At 40.2% G+C, this 25,665-nt stretch overlaps 1 protein-coding gene across 1 annotated transcript in view; it reads left to right on the top strand.

Annotated features, from left to right (window-relative positions):
- LOC126203914 (carboxypeptidase D-like) overlaps positions 1–25,665 on the top strand; it is a 266,351-nt gene that overhangs the window by 142,516 nt on the left and 98,170 nt on the right. Inside the window, exon 14 of the mRNA XM_049938305.1 lies at positions 1,561–1,742. Within this exon, the coding sequence (XP_049794262.1) occupies positions 1,561–1,742 (182 nt within the window). The remainder of the gene's footprint in view (positions 1–1,560; positions 1,743–25,665) is intronic.

Below are 25,665 nucleotides of genomic sequence, written 5' to 3' on the forward strand. Positions count from 1 at the left end.
TCTATGTTTTTTAATCAGAAGACGATGAATTTTATACAAAATAGGGCCTACAAATCGAATTGAGAAAACCTTTTTATACTCATTCTGGTCACGAATAGCACTGCTGCCTACAGTAGTCACTTTAGCATCAGTTTTAACTTTGAAGATCTTGTCAACTAATGTGGGATCATAACCATTATTAACTGCAATAGTTTGTCATCTGACAAGCTTAACTAAGAGATGAACATAATAAAAACTATTCCAGTTAAAAACGGCTATGATCACACGTTAGTTGACAAGTTCTTCAAAGTTCAAACTTTAGGCAGCAGTGCTACTCCTGACAGTAATGAGTAAAAAATGTTTTCTCAGTTCCATTTTAGGGCCTATTTTGTATAAAAATTGTCTTCTCCTGATTAAAAAATATGGATTCAAAGTTGCATTTTCCATGAACAATAACTTGCAAAAAAAAATCTCATCCGCAATCTCAAGACTACAGTTGCTCCAATACACAATTCAGTAGTGTATAACATCACTTGTGATACACATCCCGTTTATTATATAGGACAAACTGGAAGGTCTTTTAGTGTCAGGTACAAAGAACATTTGTTGAAAAAACAGGTAATAATGTACACAGTTCCACTTTTGCTAATCTCCTGCTAATTTCCAGACACAAACCGAAATGCGTTGAAGAAATTTCCATTTTACATAGAGAAAGGAAAGGTCATGGACTTGATGTACTCAAAGAGCTGGATATTTTCAAGCATATTTCTAAGAATGATGGTGTCATCCTCAATGAACAGTTGCAACTATGTAAAAAAAATTTTGTCAATGGTTTCAATCCACTGCTCACAAAATTTTTATTCCTCTATTTTTTACTATATTTTTCCTGCTTCTGGTTTCAAAACATTATTTTCTTCTAATCTCCTAGATATGTGCTGCTAAAGTTGCCTTCATGCAAATATTTTCTGCATTGTACAGCTTTTTGTAAAATTTCTTCTATGTCATTCTGTCCTTTACATAATAGTAATTTCTGTAAAGCTTAACAGATGGCTCTGTTATAATTAATCTACTTGACTACTGAGTAATTTCAAAATGATATTAAGCTCTCTTTATATTTTGTTTTTTAAAATTAACTGTCTTTTTTTTAAATTATTTTTGTTATAATGTTCCAAATAAGCACATGTTACTGTCCGCACCCAATAGGCAGCGCAATTTGGATTGTTTTCATGGCAGCAGTGTAAGCCACTGGGCCGATGGCAAAAGCTACAATGTTGTGTTTTACTTTTGAGTTGAGCATAGCTGCTCAAAATACTGACTATTGCTTTTTAGCAATGTAATTTTACGTAAGTAACCATTGTGCATCTTGGTTACTGTGTTTTTTGTCATGCCTGATTTTCGATGTATTACTTTATAGGATTTAGCAACTGTTCACTCTGATGACGACACCCTGAGTAGGCGTCGAAACCTAGGTCAGTGTACCTAACATTTATGTGAAACCGGTTGGCTGTTTAATCTTATATTGGGGGAAGAAAAAAAAAGACTTTCTGATAACCTTTTTTCACATTTGTCTCTCCTTTTCAGGTAGTTGTTATTGTGCCTGGTGCCAATCCACAGATGTATGATGGTAGTGTCTGTAATCCACCAGCTGGTCCTCTCGACTCTGGAGAAGCTATAAATCCAGCAGTACGGTCATTGTTGGGTGTACTTAATATTGAGCAGCCGGATGCTGTGCTTGCTGTTGGTGGTGGAAGTCTCCGCTTCAGGTATTAATTGATGATAGTGTGGATTTAATGTGTGTTATTAAAATTTTTACTATTAAAATTAGGGAGCTTCTATTATTCACCTATAGCAGACTGGTGTATGGTGCATAGAGACACACAACAGAAAACTGTGTTCATGAGCTTTCGAGCTCTGGAACTTTTTCTAGTAGGAAATATAAACATTCACACACACAATCAATCAGGCACCAAACGCATACCACCACCACCACAACTACAGTGACTCTCTCTCTCTCTCTCTCTCTCTCTCTCTCTCTCTCTCCCTCCCCCCTCCCCCTCCCCCTCCCTCTCCCTCTCCCTCCCTCCCTCCCGCCCTCCCTCCCTCCCTCCCTCCCTCCCTCCCCCCTTTCTGCCCCTCCGTGTCTCTCTCTCTGTCCACTGCCTGATGCAGTCAGAAATCATTTCATCTTGCTGTGCAGCCGTCAAGTCATCTGTCTTTTCCACTCATGCCTCGCACTCGCACTACTGCACTAGCCCCACCAGACATGTATCAGCCTGAACAACTGCTCTCAATAATTGATAATCAATAATCAACAGTGTGCCTTTGAGTGTCTTATGTGGTTGGAGTGTGAATGTGTGTAATTTCCTTAGAAAAAGAGTGGGAGCTAGAAAACGAGTGGACACTGTTTTCTGTTAAGTGTCTAAGTGCCACACATCAGTCTGCTATAGGTGGGTGGTTGCCTTTACTGTATTTTTTGTATTTTTCCTTCCAAGAATTTCCATTATTGTGAAAAGTAATTGTAAGCTGTGATGTATTGGTGCTGAATCCCATGCCATGATCCCACAATTTTGGAAATTTTACTTGATTCACATATAAGGGATACGTTAGTTGTGTGATTAGTCCACTGAATATTCTCACACTCTGGTATACAGAAGATTTCTGGCACAACAATGCTAGCCTCTGTCTATGCAACAGACAGCATGTCTATAAAATTGTTTACTCAGCTTGCAGTGCCTGTTCAAAGAGAATATGTACTGTAGCTGGTGACTCCTGAATCTAGAAATTCAATGAAAACCTGTTAAATACAGTGTATGTTCTAGCTGTCTGTAATTATCATCAAAATCTTATTAGACAATTTACCAAAATAGTCCATGCTATCTTGTACATTACGTGACATTGGGCTAATTTTGTGACAGCTCAGGGCTGCACAAAATGTTCCATGTTTTGTCAGAAAGAACCAGGCACTCCATTCTTCTGTTAGTTCTCAAAAGCCACATAGGTAGTCTCCATGATGTGTAATGATCGTACTGATGTGTCCTGTAACTTCCAACTTTAGTATTGTATTTGTGCGAGATGAGTTCTTCAGTATCATGGTGAGTGAGGAGTTGGGAATGCATGAGCACAGTGTACTTTATATATTGACTGATGCCATCTATAAGGCAATACTGTAGTTGCTACTGTGGTGTGGCCCATGCCTCACAGGCAATGTGTGACTTCCTTGCGGCAGAATACTGACTTGGTGCAACTGCGGCTGGTAGTGTCAGTATCCTTGCTGATTGACTAGTATATCAGCCCAGGCAACACAAGGCCAGGTGGCTGGTGTACACTGCTTGCAGGTTTTGGAAAGATTTTTGATGTGCAGGAACATGTATGCTGCATATTTTCATATTACAAAAGTATAAATTCGAATTCCACAAAAGACCCATGTTATTTTCCGAAGCATTGAAATCGTGATTGTGGTGCATCATAGCTCATGTCACGTGATCTTGCCAGCTGACGACAGCGGATATTCAGAGCATAGGACATGTGATGTAGTCAGCCAATAGCAATATCACTGTTAAGTAGTGTGAACACACAAACAGGAAAAGTTAATGGTTTGAATTAGTATACATGGTGTTGTTACACAAAAAGCAAATATTTCACATAAGTCTCTAAGGTTAAATAGCTGTAAGAGAAGCTAAGCTTTCGCATACGATGTTGATCTTTTTTGCGTGTTACACTTTAAGACACATTACACAAATGTGCCAGTAAAATTTTTAATAAGGACATAAATGTCTGATCTTCTGGGCTTGAAATTCTTCTAAATGGCTCATCCTCAAAGAGTTGATTTTTAAATGAGAGTCAGATGCTCTGTGATTTAAGAACTCAATGTACACTCTTTGACATAAAACTTGACCGGCGGCCGGCCGCTTCAGGGGCTAAGTCCGCGCCGATCGCGACATGGGACAAAAAAACTGGCCAACTCGCTAATTCTCTAAGTCCGGTTATCTGCACAATCTGGCAACACTGTAGACTGCGGCACTTCCTGGAGGAAAACTTGTCCCATGATAGAGAAACTGTAGGCTGATTACGCCTGTGGTCTAGCGGTAGCGTGCGTTGTTTCTGTTCATAATGTCAGTGGATCGAGAGCAGCTGGCATAAAATATTTTTATAGCCTCTTCTGTCTGAATGCTGAAGACGTGAATGTAATGGTAGCGCAGATTCAATCTATTTCGCTTTGTGACACACCGATATCAAAATGTTATCCAGTAACGATTTTGCGGCAGATTTCCTGCAGACTGTCCTCCTCTGGACGCCGTATGCGGCAAAGCTCCGGGATCCATTTGCTGGCTACTGGCAGCGGCCGTGGCGACAGCAGCGGCGCTGCACTCCCCCGTTCTTTATCGAAAGCGCCTGCTACCGCTCATCGCTTTTGATGATTTAAAACGCTTTATTATTAAATGTTGCTCCACAGAAAATTTCTACAATTTCCATTCACGCTCAAAAGCAACGGAGACAGACGCCCTGATTAGTAGGCGGGTATTATATTACATTAATCGGCAAGAGCTGAGTATGGCCCGAAATTAATTTTATAGACTGGGACGAAATTAAACCACCTCACTACATTCGATGAATTTATAAATGCTTCATACCTCGTTTCTTTTCCTTTCAAACTCAATTATTTGTGCAACTTTTGGTCAATGTTTGGATGTTTTCGTCAAGCCAGAGTGAGCGTCTGTGGTGTAAAGTGTATTACAGTTCTTGTTTCATTCCTTATGGTAAGTCTATGCGATAAACTGTGTGAATACCTTGCAATGCATGCTCTGTAGCAGTGCAGGAACACTGCACATTTGGAGTTCCATGTAGTATTTATTGTTCCATGAAGTATTTATTGTTGATCGGAAGTGATAGTTAAGGTCATCAGATTTAAACCAGAAAAATTTGTCGTTTTGAAGGTTTCAGAGAACGGAAAGGAATTGCTAACGCCGGTGTTAGAAAACGTCTACAGTTAAATGCTATTGCAAAAATTTAGAAGAAGGGAACTATTTTAATGAACATGTGCACTTCATAAACAACCTTCTGACATGTTAGACCTATATGACGAACAAAGCTCAAATTTATATCGTTGACAGTCGGTTTGAATCTTTTCAGGGTCTACTTTACAGTGAAGCACCTTGGAATTTGCAAAGCAGAAATCCATTATATTAACTTAATTTACTAAGTCGAAATCGGACGAAGATTGATGTTTAAAGGCATTCTTCAGATTTCACATAAGAAATTTTTACTAGCAGTTTGCAACTCCATTAATTAAAATGGAAAATAAAAGGTTGTAGTCAGCGGCTTCTACCGTGATTCGAACTGCTATGTCTTATAGTACAAGCACTGCAACGCACAAGGGAACCTCTGAGCTAACGACACACTGGCGGCCAGAGGCGCAATATAGTCACTGCGATGTTGCCTGAGCCTCAAAACGCAACCTTAAACACACGAACAGAGGAGGTGGAGATTACTGTTTTAACGTCCCGTCGACAACGATGTCATTAGAGACGGAGCACAAGCTCGGATTAGGGAAGGATGGGGAAGGAAATCGGCCGTGCCCTTCCTAAGGAACCATCCCGGCATTTTCCTGAAGCGATTTAGGGAAATCATTGAAAACCTAAATCAGGATGGCCGGGCGCGGGATTGCACCGTCGTCCTCCCGAATGCACACACAAACAGGTGTTACTTATGTGAAGAACGCCGTTCTTGGAGTCCAGAAATTAAATATACTTTCTAATTGTGTCATCTTGCAGTGGATTATATCGTACGAGTCTTCGATGTGGAAAACGAATGTCAAGTGAATTTAGCGAGGTAACGCCGACCTACACCCGGAAGTAAATGCACAATCAGAGTGTTGACAAATACTTGCTACGACGCTGCCACTTCTAGGCTCTCTGACGAGGCAGCTCTTCAGCGAAATGCTTGCCGTGATTCTCCGATACGGTTCTTCAGAGTGGAGACGCGCGCGCACGTTTGGTTTTTATGCGGCGTTCTCCCCTGATGGTTTCTGACGTCGCCTTGTGGGCTATGTATACATATGAGACATTCAATTATCATTAATCCAGAATGATACAAGTTTCAGCTTCCGGCGTGGAAGAAGGCTGTTGACGCCGACATTATATCATTTCAACGTAGGGAAAGCAAAACGGATCATTCAATGTTTCTCATTCAACATAAAGCATGTGAGATAATTTTCCGTAACGTTCATAATCATCTAAAAATACAAACGAAGTAAAAATACACCGGAAGCTTATTCGAATTGAATATAACGCTTTGCACCTCGATGTCGAATTTGTCCACTTGCAATCTTTTGCAGCATACACATAGAATGTCATGATTACCACGAGAATGAAGAAATATGTTGGTAAGGATGGAAGCAAGAAGAGACGCAGTCAACAAATATTCTATTCCTCATGGCATTCATTTCATTTGACACGTAAGAAGAGGTAAAGTGGGAATTTACTTTCGTTAACACGAAAGATATGCCGCACATATTGATAACGAGGAAGTCTGCGTCTTCATACGTTTCCTCCTTGAAATCTGTATGCTCTATTATATACTAAGTAGCCCGATCATTGTTTCAGTAATGTTACCCTCTTGTTTGACCCCGTAACGATGAACAGATTCCAAATGCATGTCTCCCTTCCTGGGTTGTTTTTTTGTGTTTTATTGCTTGGAATTCCTGAAGCAGACCACTGTGCCTTCCCCCCTCGTGGGTTAGGTCTCAAAACTAAACCGCTTTGTATCCAATGGCATAATTTATTCAGACAGCATCTGCATAAGACTATCAAACAAAGCCTTCCATTTACAGTTGCAGCACTCTAACCAGCACTGACCAAAGTGTAATCCACGGTCATGGTCCTAAATTACCAGCTGTCTGCTACTGTGGCAAAGTCCGTACTACACTTTCGATTCCGCAGCACCATTTTATCTGGTAACACTGTGTAGTTGCACAGTTGTGCTACCAGGTCTGTCCTCACACTGTCAACTTTATGTATCTCACTTCTCCTGTAGCGTAGATCACGAGGAGCCGAAGTAAAAGAGTGTATTCTGCATGACGTAACATTCAGTATTCCCTTCTTTCATAGCCACTCTTCATGTGCATCGATACCAAATAGGAATGCGAAAACTCTTGCGAGTGAGAGAATGACAACAACAATCGTAACAAGAACAAGCAAATAATGAATGATGTTTATTCCAACGCAGACCGAGAATGGCTTTAAATATAAAAATCTTTATCTATATCTATATCCATATCTATTGATCTTTGAGTTGGCACAATGCAAATATATTCTTAGCATTTAGTTACTGAATTTAGTTCTGGATGTTTGCAGAGAAAATGAAAATTCGGTACTTCTCGCTAGTGTAATATAATGTGAACCAGCAACTACCCTTTCCTTAGAACACGACTCAAGCAGGTCCTCAAGTAGGTAGCAAGGCACTGCTGCATTCTGTTCCCTGACATTGCTCTGATGACGGTTAATGCAGATAGTTCCGATTATGAAATACAAAACGTATTGCAGGTTAGTTCCTAGGATAGTAACATTAAATTTGCGTTGTAGACGGCACATGAACGTGACCACTATCCATATTACTCATCAATATAAAAAGACAATATTTTGGGAATTTAGCAGGATTACTCTAATTCTGAAATTGGGTGACTGACTGCACAGGTGCTAAACGTCGTCAAGAGTATACGATGTCCTAATCGCATTAGGAATATGAAGATCGTCTTCGACAGCTCGCAACTTTCACATTGCTATCTCCACCCTACTCCAGACAGCCCTCGGTGGAGTTGCACTACGTTGCCGATGTTATGGAAGGCCTTCAAACCGACAACAGACCACATATTGAAAAGTACAAGTGAATTCTCTTGCAGCGTAAGCTTATTGTAACTAATCTAAAAATTATTGGAGAGGAACATTGTCCTATTCAAAAAAAGTAAAATGTTACACACTGTTGACGTCAAACGGACATTATCTATGACCTGCCTTGGTCCTACTCATCTATAATTTCAAGTGTACTATGAAAATGATTATATATAATGGATGATAGGGTAATGCATTGATACCAGATGGTGGGGGCCGGCCGGTGTGGCCGTGCGGTTCTAGGCGCTTCAGTCTGGAAACGCGTGACCGCTACGGTCGCAGGTTCGGATCCTGCCTCGGGAATGGATGTGAGTGATGTCCTTAGGTTAGTTAGGTTTAAGTAGTTCTAAGTTCTAGGGGACTGATGACCTTAGAAGTTAAGTCCCATAGTGCTCAGAGCCATTTGAACTATTTAACACAAAATGACATTAAAACTTAAAGTTATTCACGAGCAGCTAGTTGAGAATATGTATGAACATTAAATGACACGACGAACTGAAATAATATGACGAAGAGTTCAGCGCTCACTGGGAATAGAGCCCCACACATATCGTTGTTGACTACACACAAAGAGACGTCAGCTACCGAATTTTTCTCCACCAGCTGCTCAGAATAGCATCTTGTACTTACAGTCATCTCGCAAATAGTTCTGTGTCTCACTGGGAGTTAAAAACGTCAGATATCGTTAGTGTTGACAACGAATGAAAATACATTAAAAATCAAAATTATTATCCACCAGCAGATAGGTGTTCTCATGATAGAGCTTGATAATACATAATTAAATCTTTAGTGCCGGGCCAGGATTCGATCCCATTCACGCGTAATATGTGAAGGTGTTGAGGAATCTGCAGTTTTGAACAAACAACAAATTGTAGCCGAGCTGTATTGCCACGAAGGGATCAAATTCCGCGTTAAGGGCGGTCTGAGTTGCATTCCCAGTTTAGAACCAATTTTATCGACATACAGAAGCTCAAATAAAAGATGGAATAAGTGTCCTGTGACCATACATAGCGTTTGTGTCGTCTCTTGAAATAAATAACTAGTATAAGAAAGGTTACTGGTGATAGAGTTTCTACATGTCGCCACTCCAGACTTTATTGAGGTTCAACCTACCGTCTACTTGGTAAAGAAGGAATATCATCTTTAATGTGAATTTTCAGACCACGCAGCCATTATATCTCCTTCACTTGGTGTAGCCAGGAGAAAATGGAATCTGTCTCTCCCTATCTAAAATCATTGACGGAAGTGGGAATCGAACCCAGACCATAAGTATAACAACCTACCATCCGTCCAACAGACCACGAAATCCTCTTCTCTGCGAGTCATTTTTCTATCGTAACGCAGTTGCGCCACACTGGATGAGAATTCTGACACACAGGCTCCCTGTAGTAATTTGCAGCATGTTCAGTAAATTCATTTACTTGGTTGACCGAATCACCATGAACTAGCTGCCTCGGCTACCCAGTGCATACATTCGACTATTTTGCAATCACAGAAATAAAATCACGTAACTGCCACCTACACACAACTGCCAACAGTGTAGGATGCAGAAGTTTAAATAGGAAGTGTTCCTTTCCACTTGAGCTATTCTATTGCGCTATCTGTTACTAGAAAACGTCGTTCAGTCCAAAAGAAAAGCTGTAACTGTTTGTCTCTCAGAAGTCAAGACCTGGCCATATGCATAATCTCACAGTCCTGTGGAATCCAAAAGTTCTGGAGGAATAGTTGCCGAGCTCTGGAGCTGCTGTAGCTACGTGTCAGCTTGTAGCATAGATAAGATGTCGCGAGTTCGAATACATTCAGTGCTACATTTTTTAAAACGCAATTCTGCTCTCTGCTGAAGGTATCAATCTAATGGAACTTTGAACATAATTCCCTTCACTTCTCAACCCAAAGTAGTCGCATGTGGAAAAAGGGCTAACTACTGTGACATTTTGTTCTATTCAGGTTTAATAGACAGCAGGCAGCAGATGCATCTCGAAGATGTGCAGGGAGAGCGCATCGTGCCACAATATGTAAGAAAAGTATTTTCTACATTAGCCGTCGTGTGCTAGTGATATTTTATTCTTCTTCAAACTTTGTTTGACAGCTTTAACTCAGAACAAGTTTTCTACATGCATGTAATCAATAAACTGCATGTGCATTGTCAGACTGTCATAGGTAACACCAGAGAATTCGCATATATCGTTGATGATTAATTTCTCTCTCATGTTTACTATTGTTTTAACAACACTAAAGGAAACCTTACGAAAATTGTGCACTGTATTATAAGAAACGAAATAAAACTAACCATGATAACCTTACGACGAAAGTATCTGTACACAAGCAAAATACTACTCACTTAGATTTTGATTGGGTCTGTGTTTAATTGGTATGCTGTGTCATACTCAAGAGGTATGCAAATGTGGCATTTCATAAATATAGTTACGTATTCCTAGAAACCCAAAATTCGCTTGTCAGCAGCGGAAAGAGGCCTTACCTGTTGTGCAGCATTGTAAGTTTTTCAACATTGCACTATGAGCTGAAAGCATTTTCTTGCGATTTCCTTATTGATGTTTGATCTGACTGCTTGTAGCTCTTTCACAGAAGGGATAAAAACGTTACAGTCAGTGAGACTGGAACTGCGAACCGTAACAGACGCTTTTTCACAGGTCAGCACGTTACCACAGAGCTGGCGAGGAGGTATGGGTCTTAGCTTCCTATTACGAGGGCAATGGTAACTAGAACTCGTAAACCGCTATTTGAAGGTCGAGATTAGTTGCGGTTTCCACCTGCAACGACTTTCCTGGGCTGAAAACCGTAAATTTTCAATCTTTTGTTACCCTTCAAGCGATAATAACTCAGATTATTCAATGGAAATGACAGGTAAAATCAAGTGAATTTTGAGGCTTAATTCCGTGCACACCAGGAAGTAACTCGTCGATCACAGAGTTGCCAAACATACGTTGCCTTGTTGCCAAATCTCAGTTACAGTACCAGCAGGAAGAAGACGAACCGATGTGATCCTACAGCGGTCTGGGAAGTGACCATAGCTGGTGTCTCCAAGTCGCGGCTGCTACGGCCTGGAATACGTAATGCGTCTGATTCGCTTTCTGTAACTAGGTTTAGGGACTGGAGCGTAGTTACTAATAATACTCGGAACTGACTGCAAACTGAGCATCATAAATCAGTAACTCTCATTGTTGTTTTTATATTTCTTTCGTAAGTGTACTCAAAACTAAGAAAGTCATTCACAGGCGTTTTCGTGCCTCGCCGGTATTCGAGCACAACACACAAATAAAAATAAAAAAGAATGTGTGTGTGTGTGTGTGTGTGTGTGTGTGTGTGTGTGTGTGAGAGAGAGAGAGAGAGAGAGAGAGAGAGAGAGAGAGATAAATAAAAAGCAATGAGAGAGAGTGTAAAAAATTGTTGTAAAGAAATTGAATCATGGTATTTAATGAAATCTTTCATTAAAATGACACGTTCCACATCATTACGAAATGTCGTGTTCATGATCTATGGAACAAGAGTTAATCTAATGTAATCTAATCTAATCTAATCACATCATATTGATGATTAGCCATGAAGAGTCATGAATTACCGAAATTTTGGCCAATACCAGTAACCAAATCTAAACTTGAAAATAAAAGACGACAATTTTTGTAATAAACCGTGACTCCTATCAAGACCCTTTCGTCCCTGTTATCTAACCACGAAAGATGTCTGATATACCTCCATTCTGAAGTAACAAAGTGTGCATGCATTTAAAGATGAAGTGCATGATGTGAAGTTCTGTGACGGAGATACGAACCCAACACGTAATCCGATTGTTAACTAAGAAAAATCAAATGTTACGTATCGGTTTTTCTTACGAGCCGCTAGGTGTCTGAATCTAAAATAAGGATACAAACTTTTGTGCCTAAGCGACAATCGAATTGCACACCTACCGTGCATCCACGAATATAGCTTAAGTATCAGTTGCTTACTCATGAACAGTAGGATGTGTGCGTGTTTGACCAGAAATAACGACACCTGCTGCGATTGTTGGAAACACATGAACAGACATTGAAATTGCGCGTTAATTTTCACTAGCAGGTGGGTGTGCACTTGATAAAGCTAGAAATGAAATTATGAATATTTTTGTACTGGATCAGGTTTCAGACCCACATACTTACCTTTGGAGGAGACCTAGAGAAGATTGCAGTCTTGGGAAAAGGAACGAAATGACTGAACTATACTGTTCCGAGAGATTCAGATCCTCGAAAGAGGAGATACGAATTCGAATCACAGTCCAGCACCAAATTTTTAAACATCTCTAGTTCAATCAAGTACAAGTAAAATAAGAGCTCTGTCCCTTTAAATGGCTATCGGTTCATCAAATAAATTAAAATTTTCTAATGTAAGTAAGCTTACTGGCGACTGTATTTCTGTTTACCATGACTTCCGCTGTGTCATTTCCCAACGTAAACCGGCTCTGCCCAGTTGGTAATGAAGGAACGTGATGTTTAATGCGGATTCTGGATTATAACGTCTTTCTCTTGAGGTTACCAGAGGTAAAATAAATCTGTTTGTGCCTCTTAAAAGTAAATGCCTGAACCCACGCATTGCACCTGTGATAGCTCGTTCCACCATACCATTGTGGCCACATTACCCAGCCCCAAGAGTGTGCTGTAACGGATGATGTGCTTAGCTTACAAAATTAGTCACGGTGGAAAAAATGCGAGTCTATTAAATGGTCAAGTAGAAGCAAGCTTCTGACGCAGAGATTATGCTATTCTCATGTCAGCAGGATGTAAAGACTCTTCTAGGCATCATAGGCTGGATGTGAAGCCATTTTGATTTTTCACAAATTCAGCAAATTTCTTAGTTCGAGAAAATCCACTGTGAAGTGTGAAGTTGCCGGATAATTCGATTATTACTGTTATTATTACTATCATTTTATTCATACCGCTGCTGGAACACGACCGTAGTCTTCAGGTAAAACGCGAGACCAGCTAATATGACGTCTGGCGACCGAAAGCACATATCGACAAAATTTTTATCGCCCCTTTCCTCTCGGTGCTGAAGATATGAGTGTAATTCAAGCGAATCTACAATATCATGTTAGCTGGTCTCGCGTTTTACCTCAATACTACGGTCGTAGTCAAGAGTAATGTACTAAGACTGGAGTCAAGACTTCCTCTGGGAAGTGCCGCAGTCTACATGTTGCTAGATCGAGCATATTGCCAGACATAGAATTCTGAGAGGAGCACGACTGTATTGTCCACCTTACGTGAACGACTCGGCGGTCAATTTTTTGGTCTGAGACTGTATCTACAACACATATTGCACGCTGAAGACCCAGAAGAATTTAAAAAAAAAGTAGTTTATGAGAGCAACGTTAACCATAGCGTTCGAAGTATTCATAGTATTGTATGCGTGTGTGTAAACGCCTTCCAATGACCACTCAAGAAAGACAAGGATACACAGTCTAGCTCCAATATTATAAATACGCCTCAGTTTGTGGATGAACTCAGACTTAGGTTGATAATAATTGTGAAAATTTAGCAGCACTGTACCCATTGGTGTTAAACTCGTTTTCAACCAATGATTCCCACAGCTACAGGGATACTACTTGTGATACCTCTTAGACAAAATACTTAAGCAGTGTTATCAGACGAAAAGATCAACCTGACACAAACTGTGGGAAGTTTGTTTTACAACCTTCGTACCTGGATATTCAGCTTTTTCCTATTTGTGATATCTGTGAACGTTGCTGCTTAAGACGATTTAAGCAGAAACTAAATTCCCTCAGCTTCGACAATGTTTAAAGAAATCGTCTTATTGGCACTAAATCGTGGTTTGTGAATTGGATACCGGCCGTACTCTGCCGTATTTCGCCGGTTGGAAGGCAAAAGCTTACTGACAAATTTCACACAGAAATTACTGTTACAGTGTACTTATGGAGCCAAATGAGTGAATTGCGTATTTTCCGGTGAGAAAGAGCACTGGCAAACAGTCTTCGCTACATTAGGTTATTTAAACTGGTGTCACTCTGAGCTAGAATTTATGGTCAGCGACTAAGTGTAAGGTCAACGTTTCGGATGCGAGTTTTGCGACTGTGAAATACTTACATTATACATTATAGAAGCGAATATTAAATTTGAACTAATATTGCGAAAATTTTGTACTTGGACAGCTTAGAATGAAAATACTTCTGTTTATTTCAAAGGGAAACGATAGATTTTCTAAAACACTGTCTGTCATACACAACTTGAAACAGGTCATGTCGACCAAATCATGTGGAAGAACTAACAGCAACGTATATCGGAAGGCAGTAAGATCTCTTGCCTTTTGGTTTGTCAGTACTCGATAGCCATTTCTAGGCGAAAGTAAATGAAGAAAGGCAGTGCGTTTTTGTTACCAAGTAACGTCTTCGTCAATTACTTTAGTTTTAAAGTAATCTACGAGTAATTGCTGGTGTTTGATATTAACATGAAAAGGATTCCGTAGACAGGGAAAGAACCCGTTCTTGGGAAACTACATCTATAGTGACCAAAAGGCATTAAATGATGTTCAAGCACTTGTGTTACAGCAGCGGTATGAATAAAATGATAGTAATAATAACAGTAATAATCGAATTATCCGGCAACTTCACACTTCACAGTGGATTTTCTCGAACTAAGAAATTTGCTGAATTTGTGAAAAATCAAAATGGCTTCACATCCAGCCTATGATGCCTAGAAGAGTCTTTACATCCTGCTGACATGAGAATAGCATAATCTCTGCGTCAGAAGCTTGCTTCTACTTGACCATTTAATAGACTCGCATTTTTTCCACCGTGACTAATTTTGTAAGCTAAGCACATCATCCGTTACAGCACACTCTTGGGGCTGGGTAATGTGGCCACAATGGTATGGTGGAACGAGCTATCACAGGTGCAATGCGTGGGTTCAGGCATTTACTTTTAAGAGGCACAAACAGATTTATTTTACCTCTGGTAACCTCAAGAGAAAGACGTTATAATCCAGAATCCGCATTAAACATCACGTTCCTTCATTACCAACTGGGCAGAGCCGGTTTACGTTGGGAAATGACACAGCGGAAGTCATGGTAAACAGAAATACAGTCGCCAGTAAGCTTACTTACATTAGAAAATTTTAATTTATTTGATGAACCGATAGCCATTTAAAGGGACAGAGCTCTTATTTTACTTGTACTTGATTGAACTAGAGACGTTTAAAAATTTGGTGCTGGACTGTGATTCGAATTCGTATCTCCTCTTTCGAGGATCTGAATCTCTCGGAACAGTATAGTTCAGTCATTTCGTTCCTTTTCCCAAGACTGCAATCTTCTCTAGGTCTCCTCCAAAGGTAAGTATGTGGGTCTGAAACCTGATCCAGTACAAAAATATTCATAATTTCATTTCTAGCTTTATCAAGTGCACACCCACCTGCTAGTGAAAATTAACGCGCAATTTCAATGTCTGTTCATGTGTTTCCAACAATCGCAGCAGGTGTCGTTATTTCTGGTCAAACACGCACACATCCTACTGTTCATGAGTAAGCAACTGATACTTAAGCTATATTCGTGGATGCACGGTAGGTGTGCAATTCGATTGTCGCTTAGGCACAAAAGTTTGTATCCTTATTTTAGATTCAGACACCTAGCGGCTCGTAAGAAAAACCGATACGTAACATTTGATTTTTCTTAGTTAACAATCGGATTACGTGTTGGGTTCGTATCTCCGTCACAGAACTTCACATCATGCACTTCATCTTTAAATGCATGCACACTTTGTTACTTCAGAATGGAGGTATATCAGACATCTTTCGTGGTTAGATAACAGGGACGAAAGGGTCTTGATAGGAGTCACGGTTTATTACAAAAATTGTCGTCTTTTATTTTCAAGTTTAGATTTGGTTACTGGTATTGGCCAAAATTTCGGTAATTCATGACTCTTCATGGCTAATCATCAATATGATGTGATTAGATTAGATTAGATTACATTAGATTAACTCTTGTTCCATAGATCATGAACACGACATTTCGTAATGATGTGGAACGTGTCATTTTAATGAAAGATTTCTTTAAATACCATGATTCAATTTCTTTACAACAATTTTTTACACTCTCTCTCATTGCTTTTTATTTATCTCTCTCTCTCTCTCTCTCTCTCTCACACACACACACACACACACACACACACACACACACACACACACACACACACATTCTTTTTTATTTTTATTTGTGTGTTGTGCTCGAATACCGGCGAGGCACGAAAACGCCTGTGAATGACTTTCTTAGTTTTGAGTACACTTACGAAAGAAATATAAAAACAACAATGAGAGTTACTGATTTATGATGCTCAGTTTGCAGTCAGTTCTGAGTATTATTAGTAACTACGCTCCAGTCCCTAAACCTAGTTACAGAAAGCGAATCAGACGCATTACGTATTCCAGGCCGTAGCAGCCGCGACTTGGAGACACCAGCTATGGTCACTTCCCAGACCGCTGTAGGATCACATCGGTTCGTCTTCTTCCTGCTGGTACTGTAACTGAGATTTGGCAACAAGGCAACGTATGTTTGGCAACTCTGTGATCGACGAGTTACTTCCTGGTGTGCACGGAATTAAGCCTCAAAATTCACTTGATTTTACCTGTCATTTCCATTGAATAATCTGAGTTATTATCGCTTGAAGGGTAACAAAAGATTGAAAATTTACGGTTTTCAGCCCAGGAAAGTCGTTGCAGGTGGAAACCGCAACTAATCTCGACCTTCAAATAGCGGTTTACGAGTTCTAGTTACCATTGCCCTCGTAATAGGAAGCTAAGACCCATACCTCCTCGCCAGCTCTGTGGTAACGTGCTGACCTGTGAAAAAGCGTCTGTTACGGTTCGCAGTTCCAGTCTCACTGACTGTAACGTTTTTATCCCTTCTGTGAAAGAGCTACAAGCAGTCAGATCAAACATCAATAAGGAAATCGCAAGAAAATGCTTTCAGCTCATAGTGCAATGTTGAAAAACTTACAATGCTGCACAACAGGTAAGGCCTCTTTCCGCTGCTGACAAGCGAATTTTGGGTTTCTAGGAATACGTAACTATATTTATGAAATGCCACATTTGCATACCTCTTGAGTATGACACAGCATACCAATTAAACACAGACCCAATCAAAATCTAAGTGAGTAGTATTTTACTAATTCGTGTCGATAGAGGCATGCTTGTGTACAGATACTTTCGTCGTAAGGTTATCATGGTTAGTTTTATTTCGTTTCTTATAATACAGTGCACAATTTTCGTAAGATTTCCTTTAGTGTTGTTAAAACAATAGTAAACATGTGAGAGAAATTAATCATCAACAATATATGCGAATTCTCTGGTGTTACCTATGACAGTCTGACAATGCACATGCAGTTTATTGATTACATGCATGTAGAAAACTTGTTCTGAGTTAAAGCTGTCAAACAAAGTTTGAAGAAGAATAAAATATCACTAGCACACGACGGCTAATGTAGAAAATACTTTTCTTACATATTATGGCACGATGCGCTCTCCCTGCACATCTTCGAGATGCATCTGCTGCCTGTTGTCTATTAAACCTGAATAGAACAAAATGTCACAGTAGTTAGCCCTTTTTCCACATGCGACTACTTTGGGTTGAGAAGTGAAGGGAATTATGTTCAAAGTTCCATTAGATTGATACCTTCAGCAGAAAGCTGAATTGCGTTTTAAAAAATGTAGCACTGAATGTATTCGAACTCGCGACATCTTATCTATGCTACAAGCTGACACGTAGCTACAGCAGCTCCAGAGCTCGGCAACCATTCCTCCAGAACTTCTGGATTCCACAGCACTGTGAGATTATGCATATGGCCAGGTCTTGACTTCTGAGAGACAAACAGTTACAGCTTTTCTTTTGGACTGAACGACGTTTTCTAATAACAGATAGCGCAATAGAATAGCTTAAGTGGAAAGGAACACTTCCTATTTAAACTTCTGCATCCTACACTGTTGGCAGTTGTGTGTAGGTGGCAGTTACGTGATTTTATTTCTGTGATTACAAAATAGTCGAATGTATGCACTGGGTAGCCGAGGCAGCTAGTTCATGGTGATTCGGTCAACCGAGTAAATGAATTTACTGAACATGCTGCAAATTACTACAGGGAGCCTGTGTGTCAGAATTCTCATCCAGTGTTGGGCAACTGCGTTACGATAGAAAAATGACTCGCAGAGAAGAGGATTTCGTGGTCTGTTGGACGGATGGTAGGTTGTTATACCTATGGTCTGGGTTCGATTCCCCCTTCCGTCAATGATTTTAGATAGGGAGAGACAGATTCCATTTTCTCCTGGCTACACCAAGTGAAGAAGATATAATGGCTGCGTGGTCTGAAAATTCACATTAAAGATGATATTCCTTCTTTACCAAGTAGACGGTAGGTTGAACCACAATAAAGTCTGGAGTGGCGACATGTAGAAACTCTATCACCAGTAACCTTTCTTATACTAGTTATTTAATTCAAGTGACGACACAAACGCTATGTATGGTCACAGGACACTTATTCCATCTTTTATTTGAGCTTCTGTATGTCGATAAAATTGGTTCTAAACTGGGAATGCAACTCAGACCGCCCTTAACGTGGCATTTGATCCCTTCATGGCAATACAGCTCGGCTACAATTTGTTGTTTGTTCAAAACTGCGGATTCCTCAACACATTCACATATTACGTGTGAATGGGATCGAATCCTGGCCCGGCACTAAAGATTTAATTATGTATTATCAAGCTCTATCATGAGAACACCTATCTGCTGGTGGATAATAATTTTGATTTTTAATGTATTTTCATTCGTTGTCAACACTAACGATATCTGACGTTTTTAACTCCCAGTGAGACACAGAACTATTTGCGAGATGACTGTAAGTACAAGATGCTATTCTGAGCAGCTGGTGGAGAAAAATTCGGTAGCTGACGTCTCTTTGTGTGTAGTCAACAACGATATGTGTGGGGCTCTATTCCCAGTGAGCGCTGAACTCTTCGTCATATTATTTCAGTTCGTCGTGTCATTTAATGTTCATACATATTCTCAACTAGCTGCTCGTGAATAACTTTAAGTTTTAATGTCATTTTGTGTTAAATAGTTCAAATGGCTCTGAGCACTATGGGACTTAACTTCTAAGGTCATCAGTCCCCTAGAACTTAGAACTACTTAAACCTAACTAACCTAAGGACATCACTCACATCCATGCCCGAGGCAGGATCCGAACCTGCGACCGTAGCGGTCACGCGTTTCCAGACTGAAGCGCCTAGAACCGCACGGCCACACCGGCCGGCCCCCACCATCTGGTATCAATGCATTACCCTATCATCCATTATATATAATCATTTTCATAGTACACTTGAAATTATAGATGAGTAGGACACAAGACAGGTCATAGATAATGTCCGTTTGACGTCAACAGTGTGTAACATTTTACTTTTTTTGAATAGGACAATGTTCCTCTCCAATAATTTTTAGATTGGTTACAATAAGCTTACGCTGCAAGAGAATTCGCTTGTACTTTTCAATATGTGGTCTGTTGTCGGTTTGAAGGCCTTCCATAACATCGGCAACGTAGTGCAACTCCACCGAGGGCTGTCTGGAGTAGGGTGGAGATAGCAATGTGAAAGTTGCGAGCTGTCGAAGACGATCTTCATATTCCTAATGCGATTAGGACATCGTATACTCTTGACGACGTTTAGCACCTGTGCAGTCAGTCACCCAATTTCAGAATTAGAGTAATCCTGCTAAATTCCCAAAATATTGTCTTTTTATATTGATGAGTAATATGGATAGTGGTCACGTTCATGTGCCGTCTACAACGCAAATTTAATGTTACTATCCTAGGAACTAACCTGCAATACGTTTTGTATTTCATAATCGGAACTATCTGCATTAACCGTCATCAGAGCAATGTCAGGGAACAGAATGCAGCAGTGCCTTGCTACCTACTTGAGGACCTGCTTGAGTCGTGTTCTAAGGAAAGGGTAGTTGCTGGTTCACATTATATTACACTAGCGAGAAGTACCGTGTTTTCCTTTTCTCTGCAAACATCCAGAACTAAATTCAGTAACTAAATGCTAAGAATATATTTGCATTGTGCCAACTCAAAGATCAATAGATATGGATATAGATAAAGATTTTTACATTTAAAGCCATTCTCGTTCTGCGTTGAAATAAACATCATTCATTATTTGCTTGTTCTTGTTACGATTGTTGTTGTCATTCTCTCACTCGCAAGAGTTTTCGCATTCCTATTTGGTATCGATGCACATGAAGAGTGGCTATGAAAGAAGGGAATACTGAATGTTACGTCATGCAGAATACACTCTTTTACTTCGGCTCCTCGTGATCTACGCTACAGGAGAAGTGAGATACATAAAGTTGACAGTGTGAGGACAGACCTGGTAGCACAACTGTGCAACTACACAGTGTTACCAGATAAAATGGTGCTGCGGAATCGAAAGTGTAGTACGGACTTTGCCACAGTAGCAGACAGCTGGTAATTTAGGACCATGACCGTGGATTACACTTTGGTCAGTGCTGGTTAGAGTGCTGCAACTGTAAATGGAAGGCTTTGTTTGATAGTCTTATGCAGATGCTGTCTGAATAAATTATGCCATTGGATACAAAGCGGTTTAGTTTTGAGACCTAACCCACGAGGGGGGAAGGCACAGTGGTCTGCTTCAGGAATTCCAAGCAATAAAACACAAAAAAACAACCCAGGAAGGGAGACATGCATTTGGAATCTGTTCATCGTTACGGGGTCAAACAAGAGGGTAACATTACTGAAACAATGATCGGGCTACTTAGTATATAATAGAGCATACAGATTTCAAGGAGGAAACGTATGAAGACGCAGACTTCCTCGTTATCAATATGTGCGGCATATCTTTCGTGTTAACGAAAGTAAATTCCCACTTTACCTCTTCTTACGTGTCAAATGAAATGAATGCCATGAGGAATAGAATATTTGTTGACTGCGTCTCTTCTTGCTTCCATCCTTACCAACATATTTCTTCATTCTCGTGGTAATCATGACATTCTATGTGTATGCTGCAAAAGATTGCAAGTGGACAAATTCGACATCGAGGTGCAAAGCGTTATATTCAATTCGAATAAGCTTCCGGTGTATTTTTACTTCGTTTGTATTTTTAGATGATTATGAACGTTACGGAAAATTATCTCACATGCTTTATGTTGAATGAGAAACATTGAATGATCCGTTTTGCTTTCCCTACGTTGAAATGATATAATGTCGGCGTCAACAGCCTTCTTCCACGCCGGAAGCTGAAACTTGTATCATTCTGGATTAATGATAATTGAATGTCTCATATGTATACATAGCCCACAAGGCGACGTCAGAAACCATCAGGGGAGAACGCCGCATAAAAACCAAACGTGCGCGCGCGTCTCCACTCTGAAGAACCGTATCGGAGAATCACGGCAAGCATTTCGCTGAAGAGCTGCCTCGTCAGAGAGCCTAGAAGTGGCAGCGTCGTAGCAAGTATTTGTCAACACTCTGATAGTGCATTTACTTCCGGGTGTAGGTCGGCGTTACCTCGCTAAATTCACTTGACATTCGTTTTCCACATCGAAGACTCGTACGATATAATCCACTGCAAGATGACACAATTAGAAAGTATATTTAATTTCTGGACTCCAAGAACGGCGTTCTTCACATAAGTAACACCTGTTTGTGTGTGCATTCGGGAGGACGACGGTGCAATCCCGCGCCCGGCCATCCTGATTTAGGTTTTCAATGATTTCCCTAAATCGCTTCAGGAGCCCGCATCTCGTGGTCGTGCGGTAGCGTTCTCGCTTCCCACGCCCGGGTTCCCGGGTTCGATTCCCGGCGGGGTCAGGGATTTTCTCTGCCTCGTGATGGCTGGGTGTTGTGTGATGTCCTTAGGTTAGTTAGGTTTAAGTAGTTCTAAGTTCTAGGGGACTGATGACCATAGATGTTAAGTCCCATAGTGCTCAGAGCCATGGTCGCTTCAGGAAAATGCCGGGATGGTTCCTTAGGAAGGGCACGGCCGATTTCCTTCCCCATTCTTCCCTAATCCGAGCTTGTGCTCCGTCTCTAATGACATCGTTGTCGACGGGACGTTAAAACAGTAATCTCCACCTCCTCTGTTCGTGTGTTTAAGGTTGCGTTTTGAGGCTCAGGCAACATCGCAGTGACTATATTGCGCCTCTGGCCGCCAGTGTGTCGTTAGCTCAGAGGTTCCCTTGTGCGTTGCAGTGCTTGTACTATAAGACATAGCAGTTCGAATCACGGTAGAAGCCGCTGACTACAACCTTTTATTTTCCATTTTAATTAATGGAGTTGCAAACTGCTAGTAAAAATTTCTTATGTGAAATCTGAAGAATGCCTTTAAACATCAATCTTCGTCCGATTTCGACTTAGTAAATTAAGTTAATATAATGGATTTCTGCTTTGCAAATTCCAAGGTGCTTCACTGTAAAGTAGACCCTGAAAAGATTCAAACCGACTGTCAACGATATAAATTTGAGCTTTGTTCGTCATATAGGTCTAACATGTCAGAAGGTTGTTTATGAAGTGCACATGTTCATTAAAATAGTTCCCTTCTTCTAAATTTTTGCAATAGCATTTAACTGTAGACGTTTTCTAACACCGGCGTTAGCAATTCCTTTCCGTTCTCTGAAACCTTCAAAACGACAAATTTTTCTGGTTTAAATCTGATGACCTTAACTATCACTTCCGATCAACAATAAATACTTCATGGAACAATAAATACTACATGGAACTCCAAATGTGCAGTGTTCCTGCACTGCTACAGAGCATGCATTGCAAGGTATTCACACAGTTTATCGCATAGACTTACCATAAGGAATGAAACAAGAACTGTAATACACTTTACACCACAGACGCTCACTCTGGCTTGACGAAAACATCCAAACATTGACCAAAAGTTGCACAAATAATTGAGTTTGAAAGGAAAAGAAACGAGGTATGAAGCATTTATAAATTCATCGAATGTAGTGAGGTGGTTTAATTTCGTCCCAGTCTATAAAATTAATTTCGGGCCATACTCAGCTCTTGCCGATTAATGTAATATAATACCCGCCTACTAATCAGGGCGTCTGTCTCCGTTGCTTTTGAGTGTGAATGGAAATTGTAGAAATTTTCTGTGGAGCAACATTTAATAATAAAGCGTTTTAAATCATCAAAAGCGATGAGCGGTAGCAGGCGCTTTCGATAAAGAACGGGGGAGTGCAGCGCCGCTGCTGTCGCCACGGCCGCTGCCAGTAGCCAGCAAATGGATCCCGGAGCTTTGCCGCATACGGCGTCCAGAGGAGGACAGTCTGCAGGAAATCTGCCGCAAAATCGTTACTGGATAACATTTTGATATCGGTGTGTCACAAAGCGAAATAGATTGAATCTGCGCTACCATTACATTCACGTCTTCAGCATTCAGACAGAAGAGGCTATAAAAATATTTTATGCCAGCTGCTCTCGATCCACTGACATTATGAACAGAAACAACGCACGCTACCACTAGACCACAGGCGTAATCACCCTAGAGTTTCTCTATCATGGGACAAGTTTTCCTCCAGGAAGTGCCGCAGTCTACAGTGTTGCCAGATTGTGCAGATAACCGGACTTAGAGAATTAGCGAGTTGGCCAGTTTTTTTGTCCCATGTCGCGATCGGCGCGGACTTAGCCCCTGAAGCGGCCGGCCGCCGGTCAAGTTTTATGTCAAAGAGTGTACATTCTCGCACATACTTGTTTAAAAGGAAATTTACTTTGAAAGTAGTGCTTTTCAAACTGCCATTCACAATATTTTCCTGTGACCTGTCAGAAATGGTTCATTTCAGGAGTTGCCGGAGAGCACCACATAACAGGTGCCACCGTGCTTGTGCAGCTACAGTGACTTAGGAAGCCTGTATATTTGTACATGTAAAACATTAAAAGACCTTCTATTATGTCATAAAAGAAACAAGACATCAAAGGTTACTCCGAGAGCATCGGAAAGCCATGAACCATGCTAAAATGCCCACATTTAAAGTGCATACTTAAAGTGCACATTCGTATGTCCAGATTCCCAATGAAGTAGGCCTCGACCTGATATTAAGCTTTTCAGTGTGGTTTTCAGGATGTAATTTTTTTTGGAGTACCAGAACTGTATTATCTCATGTTTGGTTCTTTTTTATGGCATAATGCCATATGTGCTAGAAGATGAAATGTAGTGAACAGTTGAAACTAGATAATAGTTTCAAATACATTGACTGCCTCAGACAAAATAACTTCATTGTTCTGCAAGTGGAATTGAAACGTGTATATTTTGTACCAGATGGCATCAAACTATATTCAGGAATGTGGAAATTAAAATGTCCTGTGGTGCCTCTCTTGCTCTCAATTGTCTGGGTTGACATTCTGCCCCTTGCAATTAATACTAGATGGGATTATTTGTAATCTTGAGAACAAGAACTCTTCAGAAAACTTACGCTCTTTATTGCCTATTAGCTAATAACATGTTATTTGTGTGACATAAAATTAAATATAGGATACATAAAACCAGTAGAGATAAGAGACAAGCAAGACAGTACACATGTCTTCAATCCTTAGCTCCTGGCATTTTTTCTCTCTCAAATCTTGCTACAGCTTTACATGGTGTACTTTCCTTTCTGCGAAACATTTTGCTGCATGAAAAATCTAAATGTTGCTGTATAATACTGAAAAAGCTGTTAATACAAATAGTACCTAGGACTGCTGTGGCTTCTCGAATCGATTACATCTATTTTGTCACTGTCTGCTAGTTAAAACAAAGTAGGCCTTTCTAGTATTGCAGCAATTGTAACACACCCCAAATAAATGAGACTGTTTTGGCACAAATGGTCATTTGTATAACACGACAGAATATAATTCACAAAGTACCAATATCAAATGTCTATTAGGCCTACTACAAGCAAAAAGCTTTATGTTAGGAAATAGTTTCACATTTCATTGATAAGCTCCTGTTTCTCAAGCATGAGATCGAAAAGTAGTAGTACGAAATTTTTATATAAAATTGGAATTGTCATATTCTTCTATAATTTGTGTAATGTCCCCATTTCTTCTCCTTCCTTGTTCTGACAAACAATATTGTCATCACAAATTCTTTAAATTTTTGTGCCATTGTCAAAACTTATTTGCCGGTTAACTTCACTAACTCTGCCACAATCATCAGTTTAGTTATCCTGCAATTATTCTCTGGTTAAGTGTTGTTACATGTTCATACAATGTGTTTTCCACACTATGTCCAGAATAGAACTGAAGCGGCTACTAGCTGGAGACTGTACAACTAACTGACCCTTACTAGTATAGTGGTCTGGCCAAACATTTTCTGTCAAAATTTCATTTTCTTGGATACACTGTAATATTTCTTAGTTGTTATACCTGTTAGTCATTTATTTCCACTCTAGTAATCCGACTCTATGGACTCTGCTAGTAATTAGAACAACATTGATCATTCGAAAACCCAATCAACCACATAATCAGACAGCAATTGGCATTCATCCATTCAGCTTTACTCCACTCAGCTCGTGCAGCCAGTCCAATTTTTGCCTGCAGAAAACTTCATTTCGAGATGCGACGAGGATTCACTCGACAGAGGCATCACATACACTATGCACGCATTCGGAAATCAACTTAGAATGTGTTCAAAAACCAACAGGGATGTGTTTGAAAATCATATGATAGACCAACATGCGCTGGATGCTAGGGACTTTGTGACTAAGGTTTTTTCCCTCAAGTATATGAATTTGGTGCCCCCCCTCCTAGATCGAGGCCTGG

Source organism: Schistocerca nitens, chromosome 9 (genome assembly GCF_023898315.1).
Source record: "Schistocerca nitens isolate TAMUIC-IGC-003100 chromosome 9, iqSchNite1.1, whole genome shotgun sequence".
In the NCBI taxonomy this organism is placed as follows: domain Eukaryota; kingdom Metazoa; phylum Arthropoda; class Insecta; order Orthoptera; family Acrididae; genus Schistocerca; species Schistocerca nitens.